Source organism: Mycteria americana, chromosome 6 (assembly GCF_035582795.1).
Source record: "Mycteria americana isolate JAX WOST 10 ecotype Jacksonville Zoo and Gardens chromosome 6, USCA_MyAme_1.0, whole genome shotgun sequence".
Taxonomy (NCBI): Eukaryota; Metazoa; Chordata; class Aves; order Ciconiiformes; family Ciconiidae; genus Mycteria; species Mycteria americana.
Genome location: NC_134370.1, coordinates 19,636,444 through 19,652,203, shown reverse-complemented (window position 1 = coordinate 19,652,203; position 15,760 = coordinate 19,636,444). Strand labels below are relative to the sequence as shown.

At 47.4% G+C, this 15,760-nt stretch overlaps 1 protein-coding gene across 1 annotated transcript in view; it reads left to right on the top strand.

Moving 5' to 3' along the window:
- The first annotated feature begins 8,010 nt into the window (after positions 1-8,010).
- TBC1D12 (TBC1 domain family member 12) overlaps positions 8,011-15,760 on the top strand; it is a 49,325-nt gene continuing 41,575 nt past the window's right edge. Inside the window, 3 exon segments of the mRNA XM_075504846.1 lie at positions 8,011-8,717; positions 8,719-8,772; positions 8,774-9,747. Of these exon segments, the coding sequence (XP_075360961.1) occupies positions 8,598-8,717; positions 8,719-8,772; positions 8,774-9,747 (1,148 nt within the window). The 5' untranslated portion in view covers positions 8,011-8,597.

The window sequence follows — 15,760 nt, the reverse complement described above, 5'->3', positions numbered from 1 at the left end:
CTTGATGGTGATAGCCAGAGGGTATCAGAAAAAGTCTGTACATAGGCATGCCATTACATAGGCCAGTCTGGAAGTGGGCAATGGAGGTTACACGGAAGGAGAGGCTTCCAGTGGCCGTCAATAACCTGGAAAGCCTTCTAGCCCCTAGCAGAGCAATGGCAAATAGAGCTTACCCCTCTGCAGTGCTCAGGGGGGGGTTTGGCACTCAGGCAGGTTTGAACCACAGCAAGCATAAGCCTACCCAAGCAAAGCACCACAGGCTGAATTATCTTAATACAGGTATACAGCATGTTTGATCCACAAGCAGTGTAGTTTAATTCTAGGACTGCAGCACAGCTGGGAGTGCGCTAAGGAGAAGCTTGCAGTATGAAGGAGTCTGCCAAACGTCATGTCTCTGAACATCTTAATTAATTGTTAGTTATACTCTGCGATGAGATCTTGTCCAGAAGGCACTGTATTAAAAGTGCAAACTGCTATTAGTGGGGTCCAAAGGTGTTCTTGCCAAAGTAGCATTTCCAAAGAAATGAGAGCCTCTGGAGTGAACTGCCGAAGAGCACAACCATGTTGCAAATGGAAGAACATCTGAGGTTTTGGGAGCCCTAGGGTACAGTTCTTCCTATATATTGATTTGAGGAAGCCATTCCACATTTTAATTACAGAAGTAATGAAACAGCACAGGGAAACCACCAAATACATATTGGTTATATGTATAACTGTTAAATGTGTATTTCAGTTATCAGCATTGGTTGGCACAAGAGGTAAACTAGTATCTGTGGCCTTGCTAGTTGTTCTTCTGAAAAGGAGAACCTAGTGATGGCCATTGGCTTATTTTTTGTACAGTTTGTTGATTTTTTTTAACAGAGTAGTGTTGTTTCTCAGCACTTGGGAACACATTATAAATTGACAGTTTCCTCATTCATAATTGTCATGGCTTAGCTTCAGTCGGCAACTAAGCACCACCCAGCCGCTCGCTCACCCTCCCCCCCCAGTGGGATGGGGGAGAGAACTGGAAGAGCAAAAGTGAGAAAACTTGTGGGTTGGGATAAGAACAGTTTAATAATTGGGGGGAAAAAAAAAGTAATGAAAAGGAAAACAACAAGAGAGCGAGAGAGGAACAAAACCCAGGGAAAAACCCAAGTGATGCAACTCCTCACCACCTGCTGACCGATGCCCAGCCCGTCCCAGATCAGCGATCGCTGCGCCCCAGCCAACTCCCCCCAGTTTCTATACTGAGCATGATGCCATACGGTATGGAATAGCCCTTTGGCCAGTTGGGGTCAGCTGTCCTGGCTGTGCCCCCTCCCAGCTTCTTGTGCCCCTGGCAGGGCAGGGGAAGCGGAAAAGTCCTTGACCTCTGTAAACACCACTTAGCAACAACTAAAACATCAGTGTGTTATTAACATTATCCTCATGCTAAATCCAAACCACAGCACTATATTAGCTACTAGGAAGAAAATTAACTCCATCCTAGCTGAAACCAGGACAATAATTTCCAGAACTGCAGAAAGTGTCTGATTCATGAGCTGCAGATGGGAATTGGAGATGACAATTTACGTAAGAACATAAGAAAAGTAATTGCCGTCAGACTAAGGGTCTGTTTAGCCCAGTATCCTGCCTCTAAACCAGAGGCTGGGGCTCTCTTACTACTGCTAGGAAAATGTTTGAGCCTCCCTGAGAGCCCAAGCAGCTGTACAAGCTCTGTCTCAGTGGCCTCAACTTTGAAATGATGGATGAGAGCCCCTGAAACCACCCCGAGCAGCTGCAGACTCTGACTGACTGAACCTTGCTGGATGTCTCAGCCAAGCACTTTCCCCTTGAACCCCTGTAAATGTTTTGCAACCATAGCACCTAGCCCCAAAACTTCCCCTCGCACTCCCTCCTAGGAGAACACCTCTTGCTTGTGTTGCCTGTGCACTCCTTCTGTAGACAGCACAGGTGGGCTTGTGAGATTGATTTCAAGTGAGCTAAACTGCCCTTTAGAGAATTTCTCTCTCCAGTGCCTATAGAGGGGACCTGTAAAAATGTTTAGAAATAGGGAGGATGGGTCTGGGCCTTCGATTCTCCATCTCTTGGCCTCTGTACTGGGGTTCCCTGAAGTCCCTGCACAGCAGCCATATGTAAAAGTAAGTGTATCTCACCACTCTGTAGGAAATTAGTGACACAGAAGCAGATCACCTGTCTCCTCAAATAATTTGCTATTCTTTTCCTTGCAGAAACATAAATAAAGGCGAGAGGAAAGCTGGCTGAAGCTTACGCCACTATATCTACCATGGTAGATAGCCCTGGCCAAAACAGTCTTGTAATGATCCTGGAGTCAATAGGAACATTCTCTTTGCTTCTCACCACCAGACCTGTTATATAAAGAAAATTATTTTTAACAATTTCAGGCTTAGCATTTTCAGTAGCCCTTCTGATGTTAAAATTTACTGCTTTATTAGGTTTTGTGTACAGGCATTCTAAATACAAAGCTGCATCATCTTCTTGATGGCAAAGTGCTAGTGATAAGAAAAGACTTAGGTGTTTATTTCTTAGATCAGTTTTCTCAAGTCATATTCAATATCAGAGCTGGCTGGCATTTGCATTGGGATAATTAATGGTAGGGCTAGTCCAAAAAATCTCAGATATCTGGCCCTGAAGAGGAAAGATGATTCCTGGTTTATGGCAAAGGCATGCTCTTGAAGAGACTACCAGCATTTGATGAGCAGTCTTGGAAAACATAGAGTGTTACTGCAAACTAAGAATGTTTATGGAAATATTAGTTTGCAGGCTTTGTGATCTAAATTCACTGTGCTAAAATGATGGTCAAAAGAGTTGTAGTCACAGCCCTTTTTTTGGTTTTGTGGTAGAGATCAGTCTTGACAGACCTTTGAACTTAACTACTAGATACTTTTGCTCAAGGTGTTCAACATCGGAGGTTTTTAAAATTTCATATTAGACCTGAGCCCCCATGCAGACATCAGTTTGGTGATGTCTACATTCTGCATTTCAGCAACAGGTTCGTGTTCCTGAATGAATGCCTTACGATTTTCTCAGTACTGCCAGTAGCATTGCGTGAGTCTAGTTCTGCAAGGACCACACACCAAAGTATGCAGAGATCACAACCATGTTTTTTTAGCACTGCTCACAGTATACCTTGTCATAAATGTTTGCAAGATTAGATCCTTTGCCTGTGTTCACAGCCTCCTTGAAAACAATTGCCTGGCTTATGTTATTGCTGGATATTCCTTATGCTTTAAGCTTGGGAGTAAAAAATGGTCTGCATCACTAAAATTCATAACTGGATGGGCAACACACATCAAAATGGAAACCAGAGCTGAAACTAATGACTTAGAATTGTGCTAATTATATGAGAGATGTGTGACATTTCCTAAGTGTTCAGACCTTTGAAAGGGTGCAGTTATAGACGGGGGCTATTCCTAATGAGGGACGGTATTTGAAAGGTCAGCTGTCAAAAACAGTCAAGGATGCAGACAGGTCGAGTTCTCTGGTGCTGGTGCCTTTAATAACCAAGAAGGCTGCCTCTCTCAGGCATCACGTCTGGGTCACTGTAGCACACTATAAACCAGTGGAACGCACGGCAGCGTTGTAGTTCATGCAAACCTTATGTAAGGAGTATTGAAAAGCCTTACATTGTTCCTTACACGATATTTTAATTGTAAACTCCTTGGAGCAAAGTCTATTTATTTGTACACTGTCTCAGTGAGGACTTGTTTAGCTGAAAGTCGTATGTGCTGCTTATAACATAAAATAATGAATCCAGTGAAGATTGCTTCCTTTCTCTTTCAATGAGTAACAGTGAGAACAAACTAGCCAGATTCCTCTCACTTAGCTCCTGTTTCATATCTATTCTCTTGCTATCACTCCAAAACTGGCATAGCATTCAGAGCTGACAGCCTTCTAAAGTAGAAAAGATACTGCTGTCTTCTTTCTGACACCCAACATGCCTGGACCATCTTCTCCATAGCTGAGATATTTTATAAATTGAGCTAGAGGCTTTGTTACTGCAGAAAAGTTTTTAGCAAAAGAAAAAGAACTCAGCTTCACGTTTATGTAACGTGACTCACTCTTTCTTCAAAGAATCTTATTTGGTAAAGTTGCCTCCTTCATAAGGGTCACCTTAGAGAGCCAGGAGCACAAAGGATCTTATTACATGCAAATTGCCCTAATCGGTTTGAGGACAATACAAAATCACTGCCTAATAAGTTATTCACAATATTCAACTAAGCAGCTATTTTCTTTTCACTAATAAATTATGCTATTTCTCATGTGAATATGTCTAAAACACTGGATACTAAGGATCTCACTACCAGATCAAAACTACAGTATAAATAATGTCATTTTTAAGAGTGTCAGGCAACAGCACAGTTACTATATGGTGTGGTTACGGTAGAATCCCGTGTTGTAATTTCTTCAATGTCAAGGCGAAGATAAGAGGTTCCCACTCTGGCCGCTCATTCCCAACCTCCAGCCACAGTTTAACTCTCTTTCACTTGTGATGATTCAATTGTGTGTGCGGCCTTGCCCTAAAATGAATCAGTGAAACGATGTGGGATTTTGATTTTCTGAACCAGATGATTTCACAGATCTGCTGTAATAATTGTAACATGGGACTGCACTCTCGCAAGGCTCAAAATGTGTTCCTTCACTCCTAGTCCTTTCAGCAACCCTGCTCTTAAAATTCCCGGATTTTATAACCACCTATCTGCTGTTTAGTCCCCACTTCTTCCCTGTAGATTGCTGACAACCCTCTACAGACTCCAGATTACCTGCTCATCCTTGCTCATCCAAATGAGAATGACCTTCTAACATGAAACTAGTTGCCCAGGGGAGCATGCACTTTTCTGTGAATTATTGCCTTGACTTTCAGATACTTGGCTCAAAGCTGTTTCATTATCTGCTATGTGCGAACTGTGTAATACATATCCCTGCTAATCACATCTTTAATTCTTTAGTTCATTGAGGTATTCCTCAGGGTTGAGCATTTCTGGAAAATACAATACAGAGCTTCGCAATCCTCATTCAGCTCTGAACTCTATCGTACAGGAGTGATTTAAAATCCAAAATATTATTTGGAAATCTGTTTATTTAAAAAAATATATATAAGATTAATCTGCCTGTCTAGAAAGTCCTAGAGGTGGAAATCAATGCAAATGCAGTGAGCCAAGTGGTTTTATTTTGTGCAAAACAACCTGCTATCCTTTGGAATCCCTGGCATAATTACCAACTATCCCAGCTGCACTGAATGAAATAAATTCACCATAAGCCAATGTTGTGTTACAATCTCAGTGCCAGTCTTCATTTTGCTTAGCTTGTTTAACATCTGGTACTGTTTTGCAGGTTCTGCATTAATTAAATCATAGGAGTCTATTCAAGAGTGACACTGCCATACAGCCTCCCAGGTAAACAGTGAACACTTTGTTGAAAATGAGCACAAACACTCCATGGATTTCTGAGTGTTTCCTTAAGCCTAAAATCCTCACCAGTAAAGGCAGATATATCTCTCATTTTGTCCTGGTGCATAATGAGCTCCTGGATAATCTATACTTTATGGATTCACACTGCATCCACCCCTTCCTTACTTGCAAGGCATAGAGTGCTGCTGTGTTTCCACAACAATTCACTTCATATCACATTATCCAGGGTAACAATGGCTATGTAGATGTTAAGTGAAACCACTGTTGATCCCTTCTTACAGTGTATGAAGTCACCAATTTAAGATGGGTAGAACAATACCAAGACTCTTTTTTGTAATTACTTTTGAAGACACAATATCTACCCTACCTGTGGCTGCTGACTACTCAAGTACTCTTTGGGATGTTCTGCTTGCTGCATCAGTTTAACTAAAATACAACAGAAGTGCAAGGTGGATGGATGAGCCACCTGCCCAGACCCACAGTCTGAAAGAGGATCCATGGCATATGCTGCACATAAGTTGCCGCACATTAAGTTGCATAGTCTCCTTGCACAGAGAGCCTCTATAGCACCCAGGATGTATGTTCACTTAGCAGGCATGGTGATCAGACTCCACGTGTTTTGAGATGACCCGGATCACAGTGGAGAGCAGAAAACCTACCATCTTAGTTACAGCAAAAAGCTTAATTAAAAAGCTTTAGTTAACCAAAAAGCTTAATTAGTTCAACTTTGCTAACAGTTTGTTTTGACCAAAGTAGCCTACAAAGTGCTCCCACAAGCAGTACAGCTGGCATATCCAAAGGACAGGTAATGCTGGCAATCTTTACTGGGCATTTTTGCAAGCAGCTGAGGCCAATGGTCCTTTACCTGGCACAGCTGTAGCTGGATGAGGCTGCACGCCTGCTATCAAGATAGGCAAGGCAAAAAAAAACAAAATCAGATTTGTTTCTTCTCCAGCCTCCGAGATCCCAAGTATTTCCCAGGTACAGAAGTCAAAAGGGGAGAGACCAGACTTGTTTGTTACATGTAGAACACCCAGTGTTGCACATCTGACCTCAGAAGTAGTTACAAGATGACAAGAAGGGGAAAAAAAAAATCACAAACTTCATTTTTTTGTTTATTTCTTTACTAAAGCAAAGCCCAGAAGGCTTTATATTGCAAAGTCCTAACAAGAAGCCATAACACAATGAAATGCATCAACTTTTTATCTGGATGAAGATTCCCAGGTTAAACCTTTCTTTCTAAAATGCCTGCAATTTTTAAGGAAAAAAAAACATTAAAAGAGGATGGCTGTTCCTTCTCCATTTCCATGTGGTGGGTGAGGCCTCTCTCTCTGGGCATGCCCTGCTTGTCTGCCTTTAAAAGCAAGGACCGCCACAATGATGCAGGACCTTTGAAGGTGGAGTTACGAAATGGAGGACTTCTCTGGCCAAGGATTTCCAAGAGAATGGTACTTCCCTTGTTACCAGCTGTGAGTATTTACTGAAGGAATACAAAAGTAATCTGTTGGGTTGAGGCGCTACCTTTGGTGCTTGCTTAGGATGAGTGGTAGCCTCCTAGACCTTGCATGTGGCCTATGTTATTACTGCTGCTCTGGGGACTTGAAGCCCCTTTGCCCTTTCTTTTGCCTGTGACTTTTGGCCTTGCTTCCCCCCTGGGCGGAGGGGGCTGTAATAACTTGTTTTTCCTCTGAGAGGTGCGGTAGGAAACATGGGTGCTGACACCTGCCTTCCTACACGTCCTCCATCCGCCTCCCCAGTGTTAACCTGAGGAGTTTTGAGATCCCATCACTGCTCTGGAAAGGATTCACCCCATGATTTCAGAGTGCCCATCCTATTTCTCTTTTCTCCCTCTCCTGTTCCCCCCAAAAGCTCAAGTACGTCCTGTCTCCTCAAAAAAGAACCACAGGCAGGCCCGGGCGCTGCCATGCCCCTCCCGTTCCCCGCGCCCGCTGGTGCCGCCGCTGGAGGCAGGCGGCTCCGCGGCGGGGGCGGCCGTGCCGTGCCGTGCCGCGCCCGTGCCCTTGCCCTTGCCCTTGCCCTGGCCGGCCCGAGGGCTCCGCACTTGCGATGCACCCGGCTCCCCCCCTCCCCCCGCCACGGCCGCCTCTCTGCTTCCCCCACAGGCCGAGGCGCGGCCGCGGGACCGCCTGCCCCGTGCCCCGCCTGAGGCGCCGCGGCCCCTTCCCGCCCCGGCCCCGCTCTGCGGCGCCGCGCTCGCCTCCGCCCCCTCCCCGGCGACGCCCTGGCGCGGCTCTGAGGTGACAAACGACAGCAAGGCCAAGCCCCCTCTCCGCCGCGGGTGAGCGCGTAGCTCCGCTGCCGCCCGCCCCCGCGGGGAAACCGGTGCCGGGTCTCCGTGGGTCCTCCGCCGTCCTCCTCAAAGCCCGCCCCGCTCCGAAGCCCGGGACTGCGCTTCCCGGGCTCCCGGGCCGTGCCGCCGCCGCCGCAGCCCCCCCGGGCGCCCGCCGGTCTGCCGCGCAGCCCTGTCTATGCGACGCTGCCGCCTTCCCCGTCCCGCCTCGCCTCCCGTAAGCGCACCTTAACCTATGGTACCAGGCGTCCCTCGCAACGCCCTCGCTGCCGTTAAACGTCTTTTTTATTATCGTTATTCCGTCACAAAAAGGAAAAAAGGCCAACAGTGAAACTACTGAACGCCCTGCGGGTCCCCTCCGTAAGCCCCGGCGTCCTCTGCCGCGGCCGCCGGCCCGGGGCTGCGGGGTAGGGTGCGGTGCCCGTGCGCGGCCCTGCGGGGCAGGGCGCTGGGGTGGGCTGTGTCTGCGCGGGGCAGGGCAAGGTGACCGCGGGGCGCGTCTGTGCGGTGCGGGCGCCCGGCTACCGGCCCTCGGCGCGGGTGGCAGCGGCGCGCCCGAAGCCTGCGGGGGCGCTGGGGCAGCCGGAGGGCCCTGCAGACTTGTCCAGTCCCCGCAGGAGCGGGCAGGCGGCGAGGCCCGGAGCGCTGGCTCAGGCGGTGGGTGTCTGGGTGTCAGCTCGGCTGCGGGGGAGGGAGGAGGACGCCGGCAGCTGGGCTGCGCTTTTCCGTGGCAGAGAGGGGCGCGGCACGCCGGCGGAATGCGGTAGCGGCTGCGCGCGGCGAGCCTTTAGCTGGAATACGGTAGCGAGGAGGGGGGAGCGGCCTCCGCGGCACCTCTCTGGCGGGGAAGATCCTGTCTCGTTGGCATCTCTATGGTCCCGGATGCGGCCGCGCCGGGGAGGGCGGGCGCGCTCTTCCTGCCCGGCCTCTCGATGGTGACGCTCCGGGGGGAAGGGCCGGCGCCGCGCGCCTGCGTGAGCCGGGCCCGCCGCCCCCCCGCCCAGGCCGCGCTCCGAGGCGGTGAGCGGCGCCGGCTGCCAGCGCTCGCGGCGCCGCCGGTGCGGAGGAACGCGCGCGCCCCGCCCCCCTCGGCCCCCGCCGCGCCGGGGGGGCCGCGCCCCCGCCCCGCTGCGCCGCTGGCATCCCCGGGGCGCCGCGGCGGCAAATGGTGGGGCCGGACGATGCCGGAGCTCCGGGCAGCGCAGCCGTGCTTCCCGCGGGCCGGCAGGAGGCGGCGGCGGAGGAGGCGGAGGAGGAGGAGGAGGAGGACGGGGAGCGGGATGGGAGCCGGGGCTTGAGCCGGAGGAGCGGCGGGCCGGGGCAGGAGCGGCTGCTGCAGCGGTACCTGGCGGCGCTCGGCCCCGCCGCCGCCGCCGCGGCGGCGGGTGGGAAGCGCTGCCCGGAGAAGCCCGCCAACGGGGCCGCCTACGCCGTGGGCCCCCGCGGGAGGATGACCAACGGGGACGTCGGCTTCCTGCTGCTGCCGCCGCCGGAGGAGCCGCCGCCGTCGCCGCCCCCTCGGGCAGGACGGGCCGAGCCGGGGCGGGATGAGCCGGACCCGGGGCCGGCGGAGGAGGAAGCGAAGCTGCAGAACGGGGGCTTCCTCCCCTGCCCGCCCGGCCCGGGGGGCGGCGGCGGCGTCCCCGCGGGAACCGCCTTGGAAGAGCCGCTGAGGAGCTGCCAGCTGCGGAGCGAGGCGGAGCGGCGCGGGGCGGCGGCCGGCAGCCCCACGCCGCCCCTCGGCCCAGGGGGCGACGCCGGCAGCCAGGCGCAGGCCGCCCCCGGCGTGCGGACCTCCCGGGGCCGGGCGGAGCCCGCTGCCCTGCCGCCGGCGCCCCTCGGCTTCACGGACGTGAACCTGAACTCCCGCAACACCTACGAGGTGAGCCGCCGCCGCAGCGCCCCGGAGCACCTGCCCCACGGAGGGACGGCGCCCGCGGCCCCGGCGCCGCCGCAGGAGCCGGCGGAGAGGGCCCGGCGGGCGGGCATCGCCGGCAGCAGCTTGGCCGAGTTCTTCACCAGGTAAAGGAGCGGGCGGCGGCGGGGCCGGTATCGGCGCCCCCGGCAGCTCCCGGCCTTGAGCCTGGCGGGGGGATGCCCCGCGGGGCGCGGCAAGCTGGGCGCGCCGGAGGCGGGGGTTAAGGTCTGCCGGGCCGGCTGACAGGGGGTGGTGGGGTTGTGAGGAGGACCGTGTCTCGGCGTCAGCAGTGGCTTGCTGCTGGTGAGACGATGAGCGCTTCCGACCGCGACGGGATCTTTTGCCACCGAGTAAATACTGCTGCAGCAAGAAAGAGGCTTTGCGTTGGACCTGAGGGTAAGATGATAACGATACTTCTGCTGCTGCAAGCGATGTGGACTTCAAACTGGAATTTGCTTCCTGTGCCAGAGCATTTTACTGTCCGAATGAACACGGTGGTACTGATTAAACTGCTTGGGGAATAAGGTGAAAATCGTTGGTATTGGAAGCTACTTTCGGGTGATTCTGAGAATCATCGTGGAAGTTGCAAAGGCTCATAAAGCTTTTGCTACTTGTTGACAGTGTAGGTACAGTTTACTTATTTATTCCAACGTGTGGTGCGGAAAGCTTCAAGGACTAGGCTTTGTGCTCAAATTAGTTGGGTTTCTGTTAAGTTTCTAGCACAAAACCGAAAACTTCAGGACGTCCAGCATCGTTACCTGTGGGCTCTGCAGCGTTGCTCACCCTTTAACATACTACACAGGAGATGCATCTTGAATGTAACAGTTTATAGCATACTCTATATTACTTTTATTATGTTTGAAGAGGGGAGCTTAATATCCAAATTTCTAACAGTTTTTATTCTCCAGAACCCCATGGTTGTAGTTATTGGGTGACAGTCACTCTGATAGCACAGTCTCTAAGTGTGGGTCTCTAAGTGTTTTGAGAAGACAGAATAAGATTGAATCTATTAACTGAAAAATTGATATAAAAGAAGAGAGGTTTGATCTCATGGCAGGATCCCAAATTGAGAAACAGGCTCCTCCTGCCAACCCTCAGGAAAGCGAGAGATGGATTCCTGCCTGAGGGTAAGGATAGTGGCAGTTGCAGGGTAAGTTTGATGTCTCCACTTTGTTTCAAGGATGGGTAGAGAGATGTCCCTCTATTCCCACTATTTCCTAGTAACAGTACTTGCTGCTTTTTGCCCCAGAGCAATAGCTTAGTGAAATTCTGGAGAATTTTCCTCATAGAAAAGACTGAACTTGGTGTGGAGTAGAAGTTGTTGTCGATATATGGTGACGTTTGCTGTTTTCAGTGAAGGCTTGGATAATACATGGAAAAAATTAATGGCTTCTATCCTGGCAAAAGATATAGTGCTGACACCTCAGTGAAAAAAAGGATTTGCCAGAGAGTCAATTTCATAGCCCTGCCTGGCCCAGCTGGCTATGCCTCTTGTGCATTTTGCCTGGCGAGCAATACTGGCTTCAGAGACTTTACCTTCAGCTCTGCCTATACGTTCATAAAAGTGTGTTACTTACAGCTGATTTCATCTGAGCAGCCAAAATGAAATTTACTAATAAAAAACACTTTTACTGATTTTTAAAAACAATCTAGACTTCTCTTCCTTGATAGATTTGTCTCTAGATACAGTAACACTAGAGTTTGTAGTCTCCATTGCTTAGAAAAGTGGTAATAAAACTTTCTTTTCATCATTTTTTGAGTAGTTAGTTCTTGTCTTCTGAACTATTTCCGATACTTTAAAAGCTTAGACTTCTCACTTTTTTAAACTGCTCGGATTCATTCAAAGCTGACAGTTGCCATTGTGAGTGGATTTCTCTCCAGTTCTTCAAAAGAGAAATCCCTTGGCTCTCAGTAATGAGGACTCAAACTGTTAAAAACTGTCCTGTGATGGAATGTTGGTAGCAATTATACGTCCTTGTGAAGCTTCTCAGCAGATGGTTGCTTGTATTTTTGAATGAGCACAGAGCCATAAATGATGTTGCTCCTCAAAGTTTAAGTTGTACCGGCTGGCCGTGTTCTATGAAAAGTACTTGCGAAGAGAGGACAACTCATTCGTGTTTTGCTGGAATGTGTACCTGCTCCCACAGTGTACAAGAAAAGGTACTGGATGTGCTAACCGCGGGTAGTTCAGCAGTCTGGAGCATCTTATATAGGATGTTTCGCATTTGTAATGTTCTTTGTCTAGTTTACAAAGTGTCAAAAATTTGGTAGCTCCCATTGTTTTTTCTAGTAGTCATAATTATATGGAAATTCTTTTAAAAGGAAGACATTTCTTGCTGTTATTTAAAAACTGAGAGAAGGCAAGGGGGAAGTCCCGCTGCCTTCAGTGTGAAAGCTTCATTGTTGTAATTGCCCAGTCAGACAAACCATTCGGTCATGGCAGATCTGGGTTAGGAGGCTGCTGTTTCCAGCTGCTTGTTCCCATCTCTTCCATTATCAGACTGGCCTGCTTCGCAGTTCTTTGAAATAATCCATGTTAATTGTATGTCTTCATTTCACTGAACCGAGGAGAAACCGATGAGGTGAGGTAGGGGAAGAAGTGAGCAGCTGTCAACAGCAGTATCTTACCCGAGCTCTGCGACAGGAAGAGTGGCTGTGCCTTTGAGATTGTCAATAATAATTATTCTGAGATCATGGGAAAGTTTAAATCAATGATCAAAGCTTTTTTTTTCAGGTGAGTATTAGGTGTAATATTTGACCCTGGGATCGTAAGTCATATTTGTGCCAAATTATTAAGCCTGTCAAATCAACGCTAACAACTTTTAACTGAAAAATAATTGTTTTTGCTGCCTCTTTGTTCTACCTCTTTGTCTCTCAGCATGTGAAGGGGGATGCCTCAAGTAAATCAGAGGTATGTGGAGCAGAGTGCCATGGCAAGGAAAATTGCATGACTATGGTCACTTGTCTCCACTGTGCTACTGTTTTGGTCAGAGCATTAAGTGTCTTCTTGAAAGTCACCTGTCACTGCTTTGTACTCCTGTGTATGATTCATGATGCAGTCACATATAGGCACTGTTCTTATGGTTTGTGGTCTTACATAGCAGCTTACAAGTGCAATGCTCTGTCCTCGGGTTATTGGGTCACTTTTGGGTAGCCCCAGTGGATTGCTATTGGATACAGAATAGTTCAGTGAGCAGGAATGTTGCATGGACAGTTGACTTAAAGCCTTGCTGATTACCTTGATTGCAGTATACTTTATCCCCTAAAGCAACACATACAGAGCAGAACAGTAAACCAAAAAGGGCAAGCAGCAGTGAGTATTCTAGGGCTGAGATAAAGCCACAGTGATTCTGAACCTCTTTTAAAGATGAATTATACTTCATAGTTCTATGAAGTATAGAACTATGTTCCAGCCATCTTCTCAGCTTGTGTAGATATTATTCCTTTCTGAATTGTGTATTTACTAGGTAAATTTAGGTATCTGGTAGTTGGCAAAGTTTCTCATTCCTGGATTTGAAGCTTACTGTTGACAACAGCAGTGATGCTTACTTTGTTGTAGTAAAGCACCATTTTCCCAAATACTTGTTTTCCAGAATTCATCTAACAAGTTTTCCTGATAAAATAGCAAAGAGCTTAATTCATAACTGCCACTTCTCGTAGGTCTTTAGGATGTGCTGTGAGCAATAGGTGTAAGGGGTTGTAAGCATATATGGTAGCTGGCACACATATGCTTATAAATACTGTCTTTAGTCTAATCCTTCCTTCCTCACCCAGAACGGTTGTGCTTATTGTCCAGAAGTTTTGAAAAATCTTCAATTGCAGAGGTGATGGAAAGTTGAAGGCAGTCAGTATATATAGGAACAAAGAACTGAGAAATCACTTGAAGCCCCCATCTTTTTCTCCCTCTTTGTAAACACAGTTCTGTGATTCAGTAAGTAGGTAGTTCTTCAAAAGCTGCTAATCTCCTTGCTCCTACAAATGTCCTTGACAGAGACTGTGGAGGGCTGCAAAGAGGTTGACTTCCCTGAGTATTGTTACTTGTGTATATAGTAATGTTTCTAGATCTGTAGTATATTTCAATTTATTACTGAGTAGCACTTACAGCTCTTTGAGCTATATAGGCATATACCTAGGCTACAGTTGCATCTTGTGAATGGTTAATACCAGAATCAATGTTTCTTTTTGTATACAGAGCTTTTCTGTTTCATAAGTCACCATGAAACTTCAGGGGATGTACTGTGCATCTATGGCAAAGAAATGTTTTGTGGGGTTTTGGTCAAAAATGAGTCAAGTGGGGAATGAGCTGTCCTAGTTGCAACAGATCTTCTAAACCTTCTGTTTGTGTAAAGATCAAAGAACAGATTGATGGGGGCACTTCACAACGCTTAATTTATATTCCTGTATTGCCTGTGCCTATATCTTGGTCAGTTCTTGCTGACATCCTGAAAGATTTGTGTGTGTTTGATTTTGGGGTTGTTTTTTTTTCCCTGTCCAGATAAGAAGGGGGAAAAAAAAAAGGTACAGAGTGCTTCTAACAGGTCAAGGAAATACACTGACAATATATTGGAAAGATGATTGGAGAGGAGAGCTAAGGGAATACAATAAAGCTTCCCCCAGAAATTGTGAGGACACCCTTCTGTCTTTGTCGGACCTAGATTTTTGCTTTCTCTAAGCAATCTTGTACCGTAAGTGAACGAGCAGATACTTATAACTGATTTGAATTAAAGCTGACTGGAGAAAGTAGGCGAGAGCACCTGGACCCAAATCTGTGACTAACTCAAACAGTATTCTTTTTTTCTTGAGTTAGAGACGTAATTAACTTGATATAAATAGGAAAAAGCATTCATATTATCAAAATGAAAAGCTTCTCTGTAGTTTCTTCTTTCACTGTTTGCTAAGAATGATTTGTTTTATGAAGTTGTGTTGATGTGTTTGCCAGTTTCTGGCTTTCAGTCATATGAATAACAAATATAATGACAACTTAAGTAAGGGTAATCTCCAAAGTAAAACAAACTGTAGCAAACTTCGGAGACGAATGCTCAGCGCTTTTTTTTTTTGGCTCCCAACTTTTTAATAACTGCGTACATGGAAAATTTTACCCAAATTATATAAACTTTTTATTCATAAAATGCTTAAGGAAGTACTCTGCGCATCTAAAGTTTCTCTCACAAGTGCGGATCCCACTGTAGAAAATTAAATCTATATGGCAGCAGTGTTGTTTTTATTTGTGAGCTGCTTAGAACTGGTTCTCTAAAATGAGAAGTCCTCAACGTCTATGAGTTGAAAATGCCTGTTTGAGAAAGTTTCACTTCCAGGCCTCATGATGTATAGGTTTTAAAGAGTTTTGTGTTTCTGAAAAACATTAGCAATGGGTGTTTCACTGTAAGTATGTAAGATGCTGTGCACCCATGTTATTTTGGCTAGCATGTCTGTTGAGTAGTGAACCAAAGTTAAATTTCAGGTGTGTAAGTGGAAGAATTGTATGCTGATTTTACTCTGGATAGGTATCAGATTGCTATATTGCTTCAGCTTCTGTCTGCAGCCTGTCTTCCCTCCCCCAAGCTGACTAAATAATGTCACTTCTAAGACCTTAGAACCATATGTATAATCTTCATCAATTTAAACTACCCAAAGTATTATTAGCAATTTCTCTGCTTTCCTTGGTAGACAGTGTAATATTCTACATCGGTACAGATATTTGCACTGGGAGTCTTATAATCCTAATAGGATTTTTCCTGAAGTAAGTTCTCCTTAAGCTAATGCTGTAGTGTTTTGTGTGGGTTGTTTTTTTTTTTTTCTTTTGGGGGGGGGGTGGGGATGGGGGTGTGTGTTCAAGCCAAACAGCTGAAATTGCTGTTTAGTATGCAACAAACTGTTGGAGTCATAGCTTGTTTTGCTAAGGAGTGTTTTACAGAGGCATTTAAACTTAACCTGAAAGTACCTTCTCTCCCCCTTCATTTTGCAGAAAGCCTTTTTCATTCTGTGGTGTCTTCTGCTTATTTTGTGTCACAGAAGTTCTTACAGACTCAATATATTGAGAGTAGTGTGACAAAGTGAATGGGACCTCTCTTCTGAATAGGCTGTGACTAAAAGGAGAATGTTTTACATGGAAAACAA